Raw genomic sequence first — 19,273 nt, forward strand, 5'->3', positions numbered from 1 at the left:
CAAGACAAGCACGTCCCAGGCCACTCTGGAGCTGCCATCTACCAAGGTCTTTCCACAGAGAGCCCCTGGCGATCCGTCACTTCCATCCTTAGGTTGACTGAACGAATGGGGTTCCCAGACTAGAAAGGCATTTCTTTTCCCCGAAGGGGCAAAGGTACAGTGGTTTAAAAAAAAAAAAAAAAGCCACCCCTTAGGCCAACAGTGTCCATTGGTGTCTCATTCTGCAGAATGAGCCTCTTCCCCGGGGTCCGTGAACTCCTCCCTGTCCTGGAAACTGGCCAGCCTTGGCTTCCACTGCCTTTGTGAGGAGTGCCAGCCAGACTCAAAGTACTCTCAGTGGTCTCCATCTTGGCCGACCACAGGATCAGCACCTTCCTATCTGTAGGAAAACCCCCAGGCCAGGAAAGGCGTGGCCAGGCTGAGGGGCCCCGGCTGTCTGCAGAGGGATGAGCTGGTGGCTGGGTCCCTCACAGTGAACACTGATGTCAGGCACACAGCTCCTTCCAGGAGCGCAGGGCCGCTCCCCGTTAGAGATCCCTGGACGGAATGGGATGGCGGCCGAGGAGTAAGCAGCACATGTTGTAAATGCTCCTTTGTTATTACTGTAGCAGCCTGGGAGGAGCCTGGAAGGTGGAGAATTACTTTTCTAGAACCACAGTGAGACCCCGACAGCACGACAGTTGCCCAGCTCTCCTGATGCCCAGACAATGTGGTTCTTTCCCCAGCCTTCACTGAGCTTCCCATCAACAGAGGCTTGGAGCCTGGGAAAGACACGCACTCAAGTCTAGGCCATCGCCATCCCTTTCTCAGATTTTTTTTTTCCCTTCAGCGGACCTGAAGTGATCTCAGACCAGAGTCTTACCAAAAACCAGCTCCAGCCACTTTCCATTCCAGACTCTCTGGGCAGATTGTTCTTCTCTGGGTAGGAATTCTGCCTGCCAATTTGTGAAATCTGTGTAGCACCATAGATGCCAGGTGGAGCTGATGACCCCCGTGAGAGCACCCATCAAGTAGATACCCACACTGCAGGACCGGGTCACTTCTCTGGGCTCAGGACCTGCCAGACCCAGAGCTGTTGGGAGCCCATGTGTAACTGAGTTTAAGAAAGAAAGAGTTTTGGGACCAAGACAAAAAATGCAAAAAAAAAAAAAAAAAAAAAAAAGACAGATGGAGCCTTGCTATGCTAAGCCAGCAGAGTCCCACCTGCTAACCCAGAGGGACTTGTGCGGCCGAAAGGCTACTGCCAGGGCAGAACAGGGCAGCCCGTGAGGGCCTCACTGTTCACCATCCCGGAGCACGGCTCCCCAGGGTCATGCTGCTGACACCAGGCCAGGGCAGGAAGGGGCTCTCGCCTCCACCAGGCTTGGGATTCTTGAGACAGAGAGCGTGGGAGATACCCGTGCCTCCAGTCCAAACAAGAGAAGCCAAGTTCAGCTTTCCTGATGGTGTGTGTTTTCCTCCCCGGATTTCATGTTTAAAAAAAAAAAAAATTAAATTCATTAGGTTGAATACAGAAGAATAGAGAAGGAAGATTGTGTCTGTTGCGGGAGGAGGGTATGAGAGTGTTTATTCATTGTTTCTTCCATGTAAGACGTATTTATTGAGCATCTACTATGTGCCAGTCCCTTTGGGGGGTGCGCCAGGAATCTGAGGGGTAGGAAAAGCAGACACTATTCCTGCCCATCATGGAACTTACAGTCTAGTTAAGGAGACACGTATCAATCAAATAATCAGCCAGACAGCTGTAAAATCACAGACTGGGGTGGTGACAGTGTGGCTGTGAATCCAGGAGGAGGCTGGGAGCCTGGGGTAATAGGGAGGAGAGCTTTGGGAGTGGACAGACGTGGGACTCAGCCTAGGGAGTGGACAGACGTGGGAGGAGAGCTCTGGGGAGTGGACAGACGCGGGACTCAGCCTAGGGAGTGGACAGACGCGGGAGGAGAGCTTTGGGAGTGGACAGATGCGGGAGGAGAGCTTTGGGAGTGGACAGACGCGGGAGGAGAGCTTTGGGAGTGGACAGACGCGGGAGGAGAGCTTTGGGAGTGGACAGACGCGGGAGGAGAGCCCTGGGGAGTGGACAGACGCGGGAGGAGAGCTCTGGGGAGTGGACAGACGTGGGAGGAGAGCTTTGGGAGTGGACAGACGCGGGAGGAGAGCTCTGGGGAGTGGACAGACGTGGGAGGAGAGCTTTGGGAGTGGACAGACGTGGGAGGAGAGCTCTGGGAGTGGGCAGACGTGGGAGGAGAGCTCTGGGGAGTGGACAGACGTGGGAGGAGAGCTTTGGGAGTGGACAGACGCGGGAGGAAAGCTCTGGGGAGTGGACAGACGTGGGAGGAGAGCTTTGGGAGTGGACAGACGTGGGAGGAGAGCTCTGGGAGTGGACAGACGCGGGAGGAGAGCTCTGGGGAGTGGACAGACGTGGGAGGAGAGCTTTGGGAGTGGACAGACGCGGGAGGAAAGCTCTGGGGAGTGGACAGACGTGGGAGGAGAGCTTTGGGGGTGGACAGACGCGGGAGGAGAGCCCTGGGGAGTGGACAGACGCGGGAGGAGAGCTTTGGGAGTGGACAGACGTGGGAGGAGAGCTTTGGGAGTGGACAGACGCGGGAGGAGAGCTTTGGGAGTGGACAGACGCGGGAGGAGAGCTTTGGGAGTGGACAGACGCGGGAGGAGAGCTTTGGGAGTGGACAGACGCGGGAGGAGAGCTTTGGGAGTGGACAGACGCGGGAGGAGAGCTTTGGGAGTGGACAGACGCGGGACTCAGCCTAGAGAGTGGACAGACGCGGGAGGAGAGCTTTGGGAGTGGACAGATGTGAGGCTGAGCCTGCCTGCTTTCCTTTTTAAAGCCTTAGCTTATTTGTGATAACTCAGGGAGCAGCATAGGACAGTAGCAGGCAAGCCCCCAGCTACTCGTTTGGCAGAGAAGTGATATCATTCTGCCTGAGCTCCCGGGTGCAGCCCGCTCGTTGGTTGGTGATTCGGTGATGGTGATCTTGTATTCAATTGCCAGGTCCAGGCCTACCTGACGTGTTGCAAGCTGCGTTCTGCCTACCTGATTGCCGTGAAACAAGAACACTCACGGGCCACGACGCTCGTCCAGCAGGTGCAGCAGGCTGCCAAGAGCAGTGGGGACGCGGTCGTGCAGGACATCTGTGCCCAGTGGCTTCTGACAAGCCACACCCGCGGTGCCCACAGCTCAGGCTCCAGGAAGTGACCGTGAGCCAGCAGGGCCAGCAAAACGTAGCCTGGGAATTATGGCCACAAGAGTGGGGGTTGATGCCCCCCACCGCCATCCTCCAGCAGACTGGGACTTCTCTGGCTCTGCCCAAGATGGGAAAGAGCTAGATTGGGGCCTGCCTGCCGTCTCGGGCAAGGACAGGACCTTTCACGCAAGTGCCATGTTTCCGTAGCATTGTGGACTCTGTGTGTCGGGCTGGAGATGGCTGCTTCCTTCTACCTCAGAGTGAGTGTGTGCACACCCGTGCACACGTGTGTGCATGCACCTGCACACTCGTGTTTACGCCCAAGCGTCTCTGAACAAATGAAACCCTGCCCCATTGAAGAGAGGCACTTTACTTTAGGCTCTGGCCGGTCTGACCCCAGCCCCTGCGTTTTGGTTCTTAACCCGGGTCGTCCTGTTTGTACACAGCCCCCTCCGCGTGGAGACGCTTTAGTGGCTCCTCTTAGCATAGAGCAACACCACAAAGATTGCCTCTTGTCCCTTCTTTCACTGGCCTAAGTTCAGACGTGGCTTTGGGGCACGTGCCACCTGTGGAGTAGCGCCATTTGCCAGCAGTCTCCTCTCACGGGCCCTAGGGGTCAAGCCGAGAGGCTCTGCAAGGTCGGCTGACTGGGAGAGTTTTCAGGGGCTGGCGTCAAAGCCAAGGCTGCGTGTGCACGCGATCAGGTCTGGGAGGCAGACCCGTGGGCAGGACGATCCGCAGCACGCTCGTCCAGAGGGGAGCGGAGTGAAAGGTGAGCCTCTCCAGCAGGTGTGCAGCGGCGTGGCGCACAGCACGGAGCTGGCCCTCAGTAGTGGCCCTGCCGTAGAAAGCACAGCTCCCTCTGGGGAGGTGCAGGGAGTGGAAGGGCAGCCAGGGTCCCGGGACTGAAAGGCTAGATCTTGCCTGCTGGAGCGCCAGCCCTGTTGGTGCCCTTCAGTTCCTTAGGAAACTGTTCCTCGTCTTGTCTTGCCTGCTTCCCTTCAGTCTTTTTTTTTTTTTTTTTTTTTAACCCTGGGAGGAATACGCAGACGCCCACAGTGGGGCAGTGGGAAGGCACAGCACATCTTTGTCTGAACCGTAGCATTCAGGCATTCGGCTCAGAATCGGGCTCGTAGGAAGGAGTCAGAGAGGGGCCAATGACTAGGTCGCATCCAGCTGGCAAGAAACGAGCAAGGGTGCCCCTGTGATATGCATTGGCTTGTCTCCCTGCCCAGGATGGGACAGTGTTTGAGAAAGGGTCCGTCACACTCTGCTGTGGATTTGCAACTGAGCTGAGCAGCCTGGGCCTCCCACCAGCCGGAGCTCAGCCTGTTGATCTCCACTCTGATGCTGAGATAAGCGGGGGCTGAAGCTGAAGTCAGTGTTCCTGGTGCTTAGAAACCCTGTGGAATTCCCACTGAACCAAGAGTTTTAGGAGTAAAATGAGCAACTATTGTGGACAGCTGTCACATTAAAAGTTTGGGCCCTATTAGGAGAAAGGCTGTAAGGAAAATTCTAGATCCCTTTGGGGTGGAGCTTAACAAGCAGCTTTCCCTTCCTTGGGCCACAGAACGCGTCCACTCCCCGGGCAGCAGCCTGCCCTCCTCAGTCTGCCTTTTTTGCACTGAACGTAAGCACTTTATGAATGAGTTGCAACTCTTGCAGCCCTTAATTTGGGATATTAAGACCAGATTTTTTTTCCTGACTTTTTTCTCTGTTTGAGCTATGAAATGGGCAACCATTGGCCAGACTGACATAAGATGAGGCAATAGAACTTTGAGCATTATGCTGTGGTCTCCAGCAAACAACAGCAACACCAAATCCACTGTACATGTTGAGGCGTTCAATGTCTTACAAGCAAGTCACAATAAAGTGTCCTACAAGTTTCTCGGCTTCCCGACTTCTCTGGGCTGTCTTGTTCTTACCCTTTCTATCCTTTTTCCTTGTATCCTCTAGAAAAATAAAAGAGACTTGAGGTGGTAGCCCAATTATTTGGCCTAGTGAGGAAGACACTGCTTGGGATGCCTGCATCCCATATCTGATTACCTCGGTTTAATCCCAGCTCCAGCACCCACTTCCAGGTTTCTGCCAGTGTGTGCCTAGGAGGAAGCAGATGATGGCTCTGATAGTTTGATCCCTGCCACTCACGTAAGGAACTCAGATTGAGTTCCTGACTGCCTGGCCCAGCCTCAGCCAGTGAGGGCATTTGGGGAGTGAAATCAGTAAATAAGAGATCTCTCTCTGCCTTCCAGATTAAAAAAGGTGAGTGGGAAAGATCAGATGGCCTTCAAATCTCAAAGCTGCTCTAAATGATTCCCATCGTGACTGATGATTCTTTGGTTGGGATTTATGTCAAGTCTCCTATGTGTTAAAAGCTATTCATGTACCCTGTATCAGCAGAAAACTGTTTGGTTTTGTTCTTATTATTTATTTATTTGAAAGGCAGAGTTACAGGTGGAAAGGAGGAGACAGAGCAAGCTTCTGTCTGCTGGTTCACTCCCCAAATGGTCACAATGGCTGGGACCGGGCCAGGTCAAAACCAAGAGCCTGGAACGCCATCCAGTCTCCCATGAGCATGGCAGGGACCCACTGCCTTCCCATGCGCATTAGCAGTGGAGCAGCCAGAACCCAAACTGGTACTTGTTTGGGTTCCTGGCATCATAGGCAGCAGCTTCCCCTGCTGCACCACAATGCCAGCTCCACCAGAAAATTTATTTTGGCTTCAGCTGAGCTGGTAGGTGAAAATAAGATAACGCTCATTGTATGAAAGGTGAGTAAAAAGTCCCCCCATCCCTGACCTCCAGCCTGGTCCCCTCCTGGAGGCTGCCAGTCTCTAGTGTGCATTTCCAGAGTACCCTCCTGCCTAAAAAAGCATCAATGACAAAAGTGTTCTGTAGTGAAGACATTCCGGAATTATTTAACCTGTCTCTACTGATGGACACAGGTTGTTGCCACTACAAATAATTCTGCAATGAATTACCTTGACCAGGATGTCGGCCAGAGCATGTATGCATTTGCTAAGTATCACCAGTTACCTTCTGTATTGGCTTCTCATCACTGTAACAAAGTACCTAAGATAGGGCAGGATGTTTCTTGTGGCTCATGGTTTTGAAGATTAGCAGTCCGAGATCAGGTGAGCCCCACTGGTTCAGCGGTCTGGGGAGGCCAGAGGATGAGTGACAGCGGCAGATGATCACAGAGTGAGCCAGGAAGCAGAGAGTGGTGAGGCCCAAACCGGCTTTTTTTTTTTCTTTTGACAGGCAGAGTGGATAGTTAGAGAGAGAGAGAGAGAGAAAGGTCTTCCTTTTCCTGTTGGTTCACCCTCCAATGGCCGCTGCGGCTGGCGCACTGCACTGATGCGAAGCCAGGAGCCAGGTGCTTCTCCTGGTCTCCCATGGGGTGCAGGGCCCAAGCACTTGGGCCATCCTCCACTGCCCTCCCGGGCCACAGCAGAGAGCTGGATTGGAAGAGGAGCCACTGTGACAGAATCCAACGTCCCAACCAGGACTAGAACCCAATGTGCCGGCGATGCAGGCAGAGGATTAGCCTAGTGAGCCGCGGCACCAGCCAAACTGGCTTGAGGGCACGCCCTCAGTGACTGAAGGACCTTATTAGACCCACCTTCCAAACGCTATAATTGGATTAAGTTTCTGCCCCCTGTACGTAGCAGAAATGATAAGACCTTGGGGTTTAAATGTTATACCTCTGCATGGGTTCAAGAGCCCTGTCTATTCAAGCCATAGCACCCTCCACAGAGGTGGTAGCAATTAGCTCTCCCATCAGCAGTGTAGAGAATGCCTTGTTCCCACACTCTTGCTCCCAATAGTGCAACGCCGGCCGTGGCTGCCATTTGGGGAGTGAACCAGTGGAAGGAAGACCTTTCTCTCTGTCTCTCTCTCTCTCACTGTCTGTAACTCTACCTGTCATAAAAAAAAAAAAAAAAAAAAAAAAACTTTCTAGATCTTTGCCAATCTGATGGGTGGAAAATGCTACTCTAGAACTTTTTTAAAAGGTAGTTGTCATTTTAAAGCTCTGTATGTCCATTTAATGTCAACCAAAATTGTTAATCTTTTTTTCAAAAATATTTATTTATTTGGAAGTCAGAGTTGCAGAGGCAGAAATAGGTCTTCCATCCGCTGGTTCCCTCCCCAGATGGCTGCGATGGCCAGAACTGTGCCAATCTGAAGCCAGGAGCCAGGAGGTTCTTCCAGGTCTCCCATGCAGGTGCAGGGGCCCAAGGCCTTGGGCCATCTTCTACTGCTTTCCCAGGCCAAAGCAGAGAGCTGGATCAGAAGTGGAGCAGCCGGGACTTGAACCAGCGCCCATATGGGATGCCGGTGCTGCAGACTGCGGCTTTACCCACTACACCACTGTGCCAGCCACTGTTAATCATCGAAACCAACTGTGGGGTCTTTGGGGAAAGCAGAGCTCAAACCCAAACTGTTCTCTCGCCACCCTCCTAGGGCATATGGTTGCAGTTTGTTACCTGAGCTGTGTACAGGGATATCACTGTCATTATCTTCTTTCCCCCAGAAACCTGATACCCAATTGCTTTTAAAAGGAAAATAAAGCAACTTTAAGAACGAACACAACAAACAATCATGTTGAAAGCAGACCTGGAAACCACCCACGGTGAGCGAGGCACAGAGAGGAGTCACAACAGTAAACTAGAACACTCATTCTCAATCTAGGATAGTGGACTGCTGACTGTGTTTGGAAACCTGAGACACCAGAGGGCTACTGATCTCTTCGGAGTGTGAGCAAAGTAGATCGAAGGCCATGAGACTTTCAATGCTAAAGCAACCAAGCATCAGTAGTCACACAGCTCTGGGGGACACGGGCCTTTCCTGGTCTGTATCATTTCTTCCACAGTGAAAATCTTGACTGGTCCCTCCTTCAAACGCCCAGTTCTACAACAAACTCATTCAACACCTGGTCATCAAATAGCTTCTTTGGAAAATATCTTCCTGCCCCCTATTTCTTCCTATTATTTCTGCTTGGAATCCTTCACCACCCTACAGCCCCACCCTCTCCCCAGTGTTCCATTGTCAAAACTCTTCCTTCAACCCCGCATCCAGTGCCGTCTCCTCTGAAATTATTTGCTTCTCTCTATATCTACTCTACTCCCTCTTCCTCCCAGTTAGAGACTGAAATTCCTCAAGGTTCTAGAAATTCCCTCTCAACACTCTGAAGTGCTCCCATGCAATCCCATAGCTTCAGTAATCATCTTGACTGGCTCAGTTCTAAACCAAATTGGTCCCCCTTAATTCTGCCACGTCACACTAGCCTTCTGACTGCCAACTGGAACCCACTGACATAGCTGACCTGGACCTAACAATAGTAGCGTGTCCAATTGCTAGTCCACCCACAAACCTCACTTTCCTCTTCAGGAAATATGAGAGCTCTTGAAAAAGTTTATGGAGGGGCCAGAGTTTGGCACAGCAGTTAAGAGGTACCTGCATCCCAAATTGGAGTGCCTGATTCAAGTCCTGACTCAATGCCCTATTCCAACTTCCTGCTATATGAACCCTGGGAGGCTCATGATGATGGCTCAAGTTCTTGGTCCAGGCCACCCACAAGGGAGACCCAGATTGAGTTCTGAACTCCTGGCCTGGCCCAACCCCAGCTGTTCTGGGCATTTGGGAAGTGAATCAACATCTCTCTCTTCCTCTGTTTTTCCAGCTTTCAGATAAAATGAAAATAAATATTTTAAAAGATAGTGGGAAATTAAAATGTAGGTTTATTTTAATACAAACATTTTTTAAAGATTTATTTATCTGGAAAACAGAGTTACACAGAGGCAGAGGCTTAGAGAGAGAGAGTGAGATCGAGACCTTCTATCATTAGTTCACTCCCCAGATGACCGCAATAGCCAGAGCCCCGCTGATCCGGAGCCAGGAGCCAGGAGCTTCTTCCAGGTCTCCCACGCAGGTGCAGGGGCGCAGGGACTGGGGCCATCTTCTGCTGTTTCCCAGGCCCTAGCAGAGAGCTAGATTGGAAGCAGAGCAGCTGGGACACGAACAGCGCCCACATGGGATGCTGACACTGCAGGTGGCGACTACCCACTATGCCACAGCGCTGGACCCCATCTTAACCATTTTTGAGTGTACAGCTCAGTGGTGTTAAGTCCATCCACAATGTTGTGCCACGGTCACCACCACCCATCTCCAGGGCTTTCATCAGCCCAATCAAAAGTCTGGAACCGTTTGACAACAACCGGCCATCTCCCCCTCCCTGTAACCTCTGGTAACCTCTCTATTTTCTGCCTCTGGAAATGACTCTTCTAGGTAGTTCGTAAAAGTGGAATCCTTTAGTATTTTCCTCTTGTGTCTCTTCTAGCATAATGGAAAGGATTTTTATGTCTCCAAATGTAATGTTTAAGAAATTTTAGAAGCACTGTAATAATATAAAAAGCTCGTCAAAGCCTAGAGTGCGTATCTGCAGCCTACTTAATAATGGTCTAATTTCCATAATTTATCAAGAATTCCTACAAGTCAGTTGTAGCAGCAATCTAATTGAAAAACAAGGGAACCGTGGGTACAAGTAGTTTCTAGAAAAAGAAATGCCTGGCCAATAAACATGGAAAGAGTTAAATTCATAATAAAAAAAAAGAGCCACATGAAATGCAATTTATCAGCAATTGGTAAAGATCAAAAAGTTTGTTAACATTGTCACAGAAGAACATGGGGAAATGGTCATGAAGTACAGTTCATGGGATTGTGCATATTAAATTTATTTAAATTAAATAAATTTACATTTATTAAAGTTCATTGTAAATTTCCTTGACTCATCATTAGAAGTATAATATAAGCAGATATATAATCTTAAACTCTATATAACAGGGGCTGGCATTGTGGCATAGTAGGTTATGTGGCTGCCTGTGATGCCAGCAAGCCATATGAACGTCAATTGGAACCCAGCTGTTCCACTTCCAATCCACTTCCCTGTTAATGCACCTGGAAAAGCAGTAGAGGATGACCCAAGTGTTTGGGTCTCTGCCACCCACGTTGGAACTTCATGGAGCTCCTGGCTCCTGGCATCTGCTTGGCCCAACCCAGGCCATTGTGGCCATTTTGGGAGTGAACCACCAGATGGAAAATACCTCTCTCTCCCTCTCTCTCTCTCTCTCTCTGTAACTCTGCCATTCAAATAAATAATAAATAAATCTTAGGGGAAAAAAATTCAAGAAAAATAGCGGGGATTAATGGGGGAGGGAAGTTAAAGGCTTAACCGTTTGCACTGGTTTTATCCAGCTCATGTAAACCTCTTTAGTTTTCTGGAATCATAAGAAACGTTCACCATAGTTATCTTTTGGGAGTGAGATGACAGAAAAATAAGGAGAGAGAGGTTCATTTTGCATTCTGTACTTTGTTTGCTTTGTTTTTCCATACCACATGTATTTTCCAGCCTTGGTTGTATACATACTGAACTGTCTATGCTGACAAGCATTCCCTGGCACACATCCGGGCCACAGGCCATATAAGGCCCATAAAACATTTGGTCTGGCCCTGCCAAGGCAACCGCAGGCAGGACTCAAAGTTAATTAAATCTCGAGCAGGCTAATTTTTAAGTTGACAAGTTTGTGTGACCTGTGCCTGATGTTACAAATACACACATGGCCCTTGGCAGAAAAAAGGCTACTCACCACTGCCAGACAAGAGGATTATAAGCTGTTTTTTTTTTTTTTCTTTGTTACTGTTCTGCAAGAAGAAATAGTGCCTGTGGGAATGGGGATACATACAGAGGATGACAGAGTGACTGCGGGTAGAAGCCAGGGAGCCTGAAGAACACACATTCCGATCACTGTCCTGCCAGGAACTGTGGCCCTGGTTGGGTCACTTTATGTCCCTGTGCCTCAATGTCCTCATCTACGAAGAGGACGATGACACCTGTGCCCCAGGGGCAAGTGAGTGAGTACAGGTGGTGCGGGGCTTTCAGTGTTTTTTTTTTGTTTGTTTTTGTTTTTTTTTTTTTTTTTGACAGGCAGAGTGGACAGTGAGAGAGAGAGAGACAGAGAGAAAGGTCTTCCTTGGCCGTTGGTTCACCCTCCAATGGCCGCCGTGGTAGGCACGCTGCGGCCGGCGCACCGCGCTGATCCGATGGCAGGAGCCAGGTGCCTATCCTGGTCTCCCATGGGGTGCAGGACCCAAGCACTTGAGCCATCCTCCACTGCACTCCCTGGCCACAGCAGAGAGCTGGCCTGGAAGAGGGGCAGCCGGGACAGAACCGGCGCCCCGACCGGGACTAGAACCCGGTGTGCCAGCGCCGCAAGGCGGAGGATTAGCCTAGTGAGCCGCGGCGCCAGCCTTTCAGTGGTTCTTGGCACTGGCCAGCCATTCTTGGTCAATGCTTCCCCTCCTTTGCAAAGATGTTACAGATACCAGCAGTTCCATCAGATATGCAAGGCTCCTTGTAAAATCTTATTTTGTCAGCTTCCTCCTTTCCTTCCCTCTCCTCCTCTCTCTGCTGGATGTGGGTTCTTACTCTTTTAACCCTTCTGTGTCCTTGTTAAAATCAATTTTACTTATCCTTTGGTTGCCTCATAGACCATACGCTCTTTAAAGTCAAGAACCACCTCTTAACACCTTCCCAGCAAGCAAAGATTTGCTGAAGTACATTGTATGGAAGCAGTATGTCCCAAAGCATAAATAGTGAAACACTTTAAAGTTATCTAAGAGCCTTTTTCCACCACCAGACTGCAAGATTTTCGAGATGAAGGGACCATATCTCATTTATATATCCCCAGGACTAAACCTGTCGCATGGCTGGCTCTCAGTTAACTTACCTGAACCGTGAAAGCGCACTGAACCAGTGGGAGCAGCTTGTTTAAGGAAATACCCAATAGAGAAGTGATTTCCTGGGAGGAAAGAAAAGTTTCTCTGTACAGAAAATGGGTAAGATGGAACACTTTTAAAGAAAAGCTGAGGGGCCGGCACTGTGGTGTAGCGGGTAAAGCCGCCGCCTTCAGTGTCGGCATCCCATATTGGCACTGGCTGCAGTCCCGACTGCTCCACTTCCGATCCAGCTCTCTGCTATGGCCGGGGATAGCAGTAGAAGATGGCCCAAGTCCTTGGACCCCTGCACTTGCATGGGAGACCCGGAAGAAGCTCCTGGCTCCTGGCTTCAGATTGGCGCAGCTCTGGCTGTTGTGGCCAATTGAGGAGTGAACCATCAGATGGAAGACTTCTCTCTCTGTCTCTCTTTGCCTCTCCTTCTCTCTCTGTAACTCTTTCAAGTAAATAAATAAATATTTTTTTTAAAAAAGATGCTAAGAAAAGCTGAGCCACAACACCCACTTCTCTGCAACATAATTAAAAGAGGAATTCCCAGAATGGAAATTGGACTCCTGCTGTCTTTTTTTTTTTTTTTCTTTGACAGATAGAGTTAGACAATGAGAGAGAGAGACAGAGAGAAAGGTCTTCCTTCCGTTGGTTCACCCCCCTAAATGGCCGCTACAGCGGGCACTGTGCCGATCCGAAGCCAGGAGCCAGGTGCTTCTCCTGGTCTCCCATGTGGATGCAGGGGCCCAAGCACTTGGGCCATCCTCCACTGCCTTCCCGGGCCACAGCAGAGAGCTGGACTGGAAGAGGAGCAACCAGGACTAGAACCCAGCGCCCATATGGGATGCTGGCGCCGCAGGTGGAGGATTAACCAAGTGAGCCACAGCGCCGGCCCTCCTGCTGTCTTCTTATAAGTAACTTGTTAAATCATTCGTAAGCCACCTACATCAGACAGGTCCTCCAGAGAACCATAGATATTTTGAGCCAGAAGTGATCATAAAGTCCATGGAATACCTGCCTTACTTTATTTTTTCATCCATTTATTTATTCAACAAATATTGGTTAAGGTTATATTGTGTGTCGCGTACTGGAGATGGAAAGATGATCAAGTATACAAAGTTTGTATGTTCCTGGAACTTACAGTGGTGGCATATACCTGGTCACTTGTTGTAGTCCTATATAGTAAATGTTATAGCAGGAAGTGAGCATGGTAATGAGGGCTCAGGGAGGCCAGTGAAGGCTTTCCCGGGGTGTGGTTCACCCAGGACAGACGCAGGAGCCCCACCCCCACCCCCAATCTGCTGTTTCACTTTCTGTGCACTCAGTTACCCTTGGCCGACTACAGACTGAAAAGATTAAATGGAAACCTCCAGAAATAGCTCATAAGTTAATTTTTCAAGATTTGTTTATTTGAAAGTCTGAATTATAGAGAGAGAGGAGAGTCAAGAGAGAGAAAGAGATCATCCATTTCCCTGATGGCTGCAACAGCCAGGGCTGGGCCAGGCCAAAGCAAGAAAGGCAGAAATAGAAGGAGAAAGAGGGAGGGAGGGAGGAAAAGAGAGAGAGAGAGAGAGCACGAGAGAGAGCGCGCATGCTTCCATCCACTGATTCACTCCCCAAATGGCTGTAGGACTGGAGCTGAGCTAATCTGAAGCCAGGAGCCAGGATCTTCCAGGTCTCCCACGTGGGTGCAGGGGCCCAAGGACTTGGGCTTCTTCCACTGCTTTCCCAGGCACATAAGCAGGGAACTGGATTGGAAGTAAAGCAGTGGGGACTCAAAACAGCACCCGTAGGTGATGCTGGCACTGCAGGTGGAGGCTTAAATTTTTTTTCTGTTTATCAATATTTTATTGGTGACAAAGAGCTTAAAACAAATTGACCAAAAATGAAGTTACATTTTCTTCGTACAGATGCCCTTCAATTTGGTAACCTCAGGCTGCGGGGAGGCAGGGGCGTGGTGAGGCGCCCCCAGCGAGCAAAGCAGGGGCACGGGCACGAATAAATAAGTCCTTGCCGGAAGAAGGCAGCCTGCGCCACCGCCACCCCCCAGGCTTGGGGGTCAGGTGTGGGCCGGCGACAGGGATGGGGGCAAGGTGTCCCATCAGGCAGGGAAGAGCCCTCGGCTGGGGGTCGGTGGCGACACCACCGCCCCACAGAGGCTTAACCTTCTACACCACAGCGCTGCCCCATCCGTTCACAAGTTTTACATTGCACTGCATTCTGAGTATGGTGAAACCTGCTGCCATCTCACTGTCCTGCCAAGATGGGAATCGTCCCTTTGTCCAGCAAACTCACACTGTTTATAGCACCTGCCTGTTCCCAGATGGACTGTTGTTGTTTGGCTGTGCTTTTAGCCTTTATGTAATGCCTAACACGATGTCACAGAGGCTCCATCAGTCACCTCACTTAATGTATCTCACCACATAAGCAATGCAATGTCTCACATCATCACATAATGAAGGGGCGAGTATAGTACAAGATGTATTGAGACAACATTCACATATATTCTTTTTAAGATTTATTCACTTATTTGAAATGCAGAATTGAGAGAGAGAGAGAGAGAGAGAGAGAGAGAGAGAGAGAGACCTTCCACCTACTAGTTCATTTCCCAAATGGCCACAATTGCCATGGAGGGCTGGGGGAGCCAGGAGATTCTTTTGGGTCTCCCACACAGGTGCAGGGGTCCAAGCACTTGGGTCATCTTCCACTGCTTTCCCAGGTGCATTAGCAGGGAGCTGTATCGAAAGTGGAGCAGCCAGGACTTGAACCAGCACCCATATGGGATGCCAGCATTGCAGGTATTGGCTTAACCCACTGCACCACAAGGCTGGTCCCTCACATAAATTCTATTTCAGTAGATTATTGTAATTGTTCTACTTTTTAATGATTTATTTGAAAAACAGAGCAACAGAGAGAGAGGAAGAGACAGAAATCTTCTATCCACTGGTTCACTCCCCAAATATCCTCAAAAGCCAGGTCTGGGCCAACCCAAAGCCAGGAGCCTGGAACTTTGTTGGGGTCTCCCACATGTGTAGTAGGTGACCAAGCACTTGTTCCATCTTCTGTTGCCTTCCCAGGTGCATTGGAGGGAAGTTGAAGTCAGGAGCCCAAGCTGGGAATCAAACTTAGGCACTCTGATATGGAATGGGGGTTCTTAACTGGCATTGTAACCAGTAGGCCAAATGCCTGCCCCATGTTATTATTATTATTGACAGAGTGTGTGTGTGTGTGTGTGTTCCCATCCATTGGTTCACTCCCCAAATGCCTGCAATGGCCAAAGCAGAGATGAGATAAAGCTGGGAGCCAGAAACTCAATCCAGGTCTCCCACATGCGTGGCAGGAACCTAGACTTGAAATGTCACCTGCTACCTCGCAGGGTCTGCAACAGCAGGAAGCAGGAGTCAGGATGGAGCGGGAAGTGAGGCCAGACCCTGCAGTATACGACCTATGTGTCTAACCAGCATCTTAAATGCTGGGTCAAATTCCCAGCACTTACTAAGTTTTTTTTTTAATAAAGGAGCAATCTGATGGTGCTCCCAGGAAAATCTACAATTTTTTAAAAGATTTATTCATTGATTTGAAAGGCAGAGTTTATAGAGAGGCAAAGGCAGTGAGAGAGGGGTCTTCCATCTGCTGGTTCACTCTCTAAATGGTTGCAATGGCTGGAGCTGTGCTGATCCGAAACCAGGAGCCAGGAGCTTCATCCAGGTCTTGCACGTGGGTACAGGGGCTCAAGCACTTTGACCATCTTCTACTGCTTTCCCAGGTCACAGCAGAGAGCTGGATCGAAAGTGGAGCAGCCAGGACATGAATGGCGCCCATATGGTATGCCAGCACTGCAGGTGCTGGTCCCGAAATCTACAATTTAGGAGACAGGCAGAGGAAGAAGAACCTGAAGGGAGGTCCCAGGGGGAGGAGGAGAATCGGGAGAACAGAGGTCCTGGAAGCCAACTGAGAAAGTGTTGACTTCTGGTTTCCATACAGCTCCTTTTACTCTCAAAAACCAACAAGGCCAACAAATATCAACAGAAACAGAAAGTGCATCTTTGATGACACCAGGAGACAATTGGTAAGGAAGATTCACAATAGAAGACTAAAAAGTGGGTGGTGTGGCCCTTCTGCTGCTGTGAGATATGGAAAGGAAGGCGTGATGAGTGGACCCAGGTAACTGTGCGGGTTTGGTGACAAAAAGATGAAGGAGTTTATATCTGCTGACTTCTATGAAGGTACTTCCAAACATTTATGGAAAACCAGTATTCAAGGATAAGTTTAGGGGTGAGCATTTGACCCGGTGGCTAAGTCACCACTTGGGAATCTTGCATTTCATATCAGAGTGCCTGGGTTTGAGTCCAGGCTCTTTTTTCAAGTCCGACCTCCTGCTGATGCACACCCTGGGTGGCAGCAGATGATGGCTCAAGTACTTGGGTTCTTGCCACCCATATGGGATGGAATTCCGGGTTCTTGTTTTCTTCCTGGCCCATCGCTGGCTTTTGCAGACATTTGGAGAGTGAACTGGTAGATGGAAGAACTCTATCTATCTCTCTGTTCCTCTCTCTTTCTCTCTGTCTGCCTTTCAAATAAAATAAAAATAAATAATTTTAGGCCAGCACCGCGGCTCACTGGGCTAATCCTCCGCCTTGCGACGCCGGCACACTGGGTTCTAGTCCCGGTCGGGGCACCGGATTCTGTCCCGGTTGCCCCTCTTCCAGGCCAGCTCTCTGCTGTGGCCAGGGAGTGCAGTGGAGGATGGCCCAAGTGCTTGGGCCCTGCACCCCATGGGAGACCAAGAGAAGCAACTGGCTCCTGCCATTGGATCAGCGCGGTGCACCAGCCGCAGCGCACTGGCTGCGGCGGCCATTGGCGGGTGAACCAACAGCAAAGGAAGACCTTTCTCTCTGTCTCACTATCCACTCTGCCTGTCAAAAAAAAAAAAAAAAAAAGGAAAAAAATAAATAATTTTAATAAGTCTTTTAAGTTGATTTTGGTTCAAACATTATAAATTCATGCATATGAGGGGTCTAAGAAATTCATAGAGAAATGCTTCTCATGGGAAAACTATGCATGGATTTCAACGTTTTGGCATCAAAATAAGCTTATCTTTTTATTCCAGTTTCCCACAGACTTTCTGACATACTCTCATATATTCCCCATGAAGTCAGGAGAAACCACCTGCTAGCAGTTTAAGGGGAACTGGTGAGCTGAGTGGCCTGAGCAGATGAAGAGGCTATGAACAAGGAGACCTGGAAGAAGCTCCTGGCTCCTGGCTTCAGATCAGCCAAGCTCTGGCCAATGTGGCCATCTGGGGAGTGAACCAGCAGATGGAGGACCCCCCACCTCTGCCTCTGCCTCTCTGTAACCGTGCCTTTAAAATAAATAAATAAATAAATCTTTAAAAATTTTTAAAAAGAATATCTGTACTGGGATAGAAGGGCAGTTATTCCAGTGGATGCTGAAATCAAGTGAAGATGAAAGGTCTTGTGGGTGGAGGAAAAATAAAACAAAGCAGATGTCAACATTTCTCTGGGCAGAGGAGGAAATGAGGGTGTTGAAAGTAGGCCAGGAAAAAAATCTGCCTTAGACAAGCATTGAAGGTGAATAAAATGGGTCAAAAGTGGTTGAGAGCAGCAGTGTTAGATGACCGCACTGTATAAAGGGATCCGCATAATGCTATTGTACCAGTTAGGGCATAGCTATAAACACCAGAGGACAATTTATTATGCCGTTTAACGAGATGGCTCAAGGGAAGGTAGCTCCAGTCTTGGTTAATGCAGCGACTCACTCTTGCATCATCAGTAAGCCAGGTTCCTGCTCACTTTCCCTCCACCGTCCTCAGCATGTGAGCTTGGTCTTTGGGCCAGTTCAGCTTCCTGCTTGTGGATGCAAGATGATGTGCCAGCGGAGGGTGTCGCATTCAACCCTGACAGCTTCCAACACAAGGCAGAAAATTTCCTCCTATGCATCATTTTTTAATCAATGAAGAAACCTCTTCTAGGAACTACCAGGGACACGTTCCACATCCATTGGCTGTGCCTCTGTCCCGTCTCTTTTCTGTGACCAGTCACTTGCAAGGGCAATACGATCATTAAGGTTACCTTGGACCCAGCAGCATGTCAGAATCTCCTGACCTTCAAAAACACTGTCCCAGGACCAGCATTGAAGCACATCAGGTTAAAGCCCTGGCCTGGGGCTGGCGCTGTGGCATAGCAGGTAAAGCCCCCATATGGGCACTGGTTTGAGTCCCGGCTGCTTCTCTTCCAATCCAGCTCCCTGCTGTGGCCTGGAAAAGCAAGTCCTTGGGTCCCTGCACCCACGTGGAAGACCTGGAAGAAGCTCCTGGCTCCTGGCTCCAGATCGGCCCAGCTATAGACATTGTGGCCATTTGGGGAGTGAACGAGCGGATGGAAGACCTATCTCTCTGCTTCTCTGTAACTCTGCCTTTAAAATAAAATAAATAAATCTTTTTAAAAAATATTAAAGCCCTGGCCTGAAGCACCAGCATCCCATATGGGTGCTGGTTCAAGTCCCAGCTGCTCCATTTCTGATCCACCTCCCTGCTGATGCGCCTGGGAAAGCAGCGGAGGATGGTCCAAGTACATGGGTCCCTGCACCCACATGGGAAATCTGGAGAAATCTCCTGGCTCCTGGCTTTGGGAGAGCTCAGCTCCAGCCATTGTTGGCCATTTGGGGAGTGAACCAGTGAATTGAAGACTTCTCTCTGTCTCTCCCTCTCTCTGTGTCTTTCAAATAAATAAAATAATCTTTGTTTTAAAAAAAATGATTTAATATATTAAGTTGGTAAAGTAACCTCCAATATTAAAAAAAAAAAAAAAAAAAAAAAAAAAAAAAAACCTTTCCCAAGACGAACAATTAAATATGAGTCTGTGGTAAGGCCTGGAACTACCATTGTAAATATTTTAAAATAAGCAGGCCAGCGCCGTGTTTTAACAGGCTAATCCTCCGCCTTGCGGCGCCGGCACACCAGGTTCTAGTCCCAGTTAGGGCACCGGATTCTGTCCCGGTTTCCCCTCTTCCAGGCCAGCTCTCTGCTATGGCCCAGGAGTGCAGTGGAGGATGGCCCAAGTGCTTGGGCCCTGTACCCCATGGGAGACCAGGAGAAGCACCTGGCTCCTGGCTTCAGATCAGCGCGGTGTGCCAGCCACAGCGGCCATTGGAGGGTAAACCAACGGTTAAAGGAAGACCTTTCTCTCTCTCTCACTATCCACTCTGCCTGTCAAAAAATATATATATATATTTTAAAATAAGCAGAAGGCAGGCACTTGGTGCAGGGGTAAG

General features: G+C 49.7%; 1 protein-coding gene across 3 annotated transcripts in view; it reads left to right on the top strand.

Annotated features, from left to right (window-relative positions):
* Positions 1-9,916, top strand: part of ZFYVE26 (zinc finger FYVE-type containing 26) — an 82,884-nt gene extending 72,968 nt beyond the window's left edge. For all 3 annotated transcript variants that reach the window (XM_062181787.1, XM_062181789.1, XM_062181788.1), the window contains exon 42: positions 3,008-9,916. In XM_062181787.1, the coding sequence (XP_062037771.1) occupies positions 3,008-3,211 (204 nt within the window). In that variant the 3' untranslated portion in view covers positions 3,212-9,916. The remainder of the gene's footprint in view (positions 1-3,007) is intronic.
* Positions 9,917-19,273: the final 9,357 nt, after the last annotated feature.

The sequence above is a fragment of the Lepus europaeus genome, chromosome 22 (assembly GCF_033115175.1).
Source record: "Lepus europaeus isolate LE1 chromosome 22, mLepTim1.pri, whole genome shotgun sequence".
In the NCBI taxonomy this organism is placed as follows: Eukaryota; Metazoa; Chordata; class Mammalia; order Lagomorpha; family Leporidae; genus Lepus; species Lepus europaeus.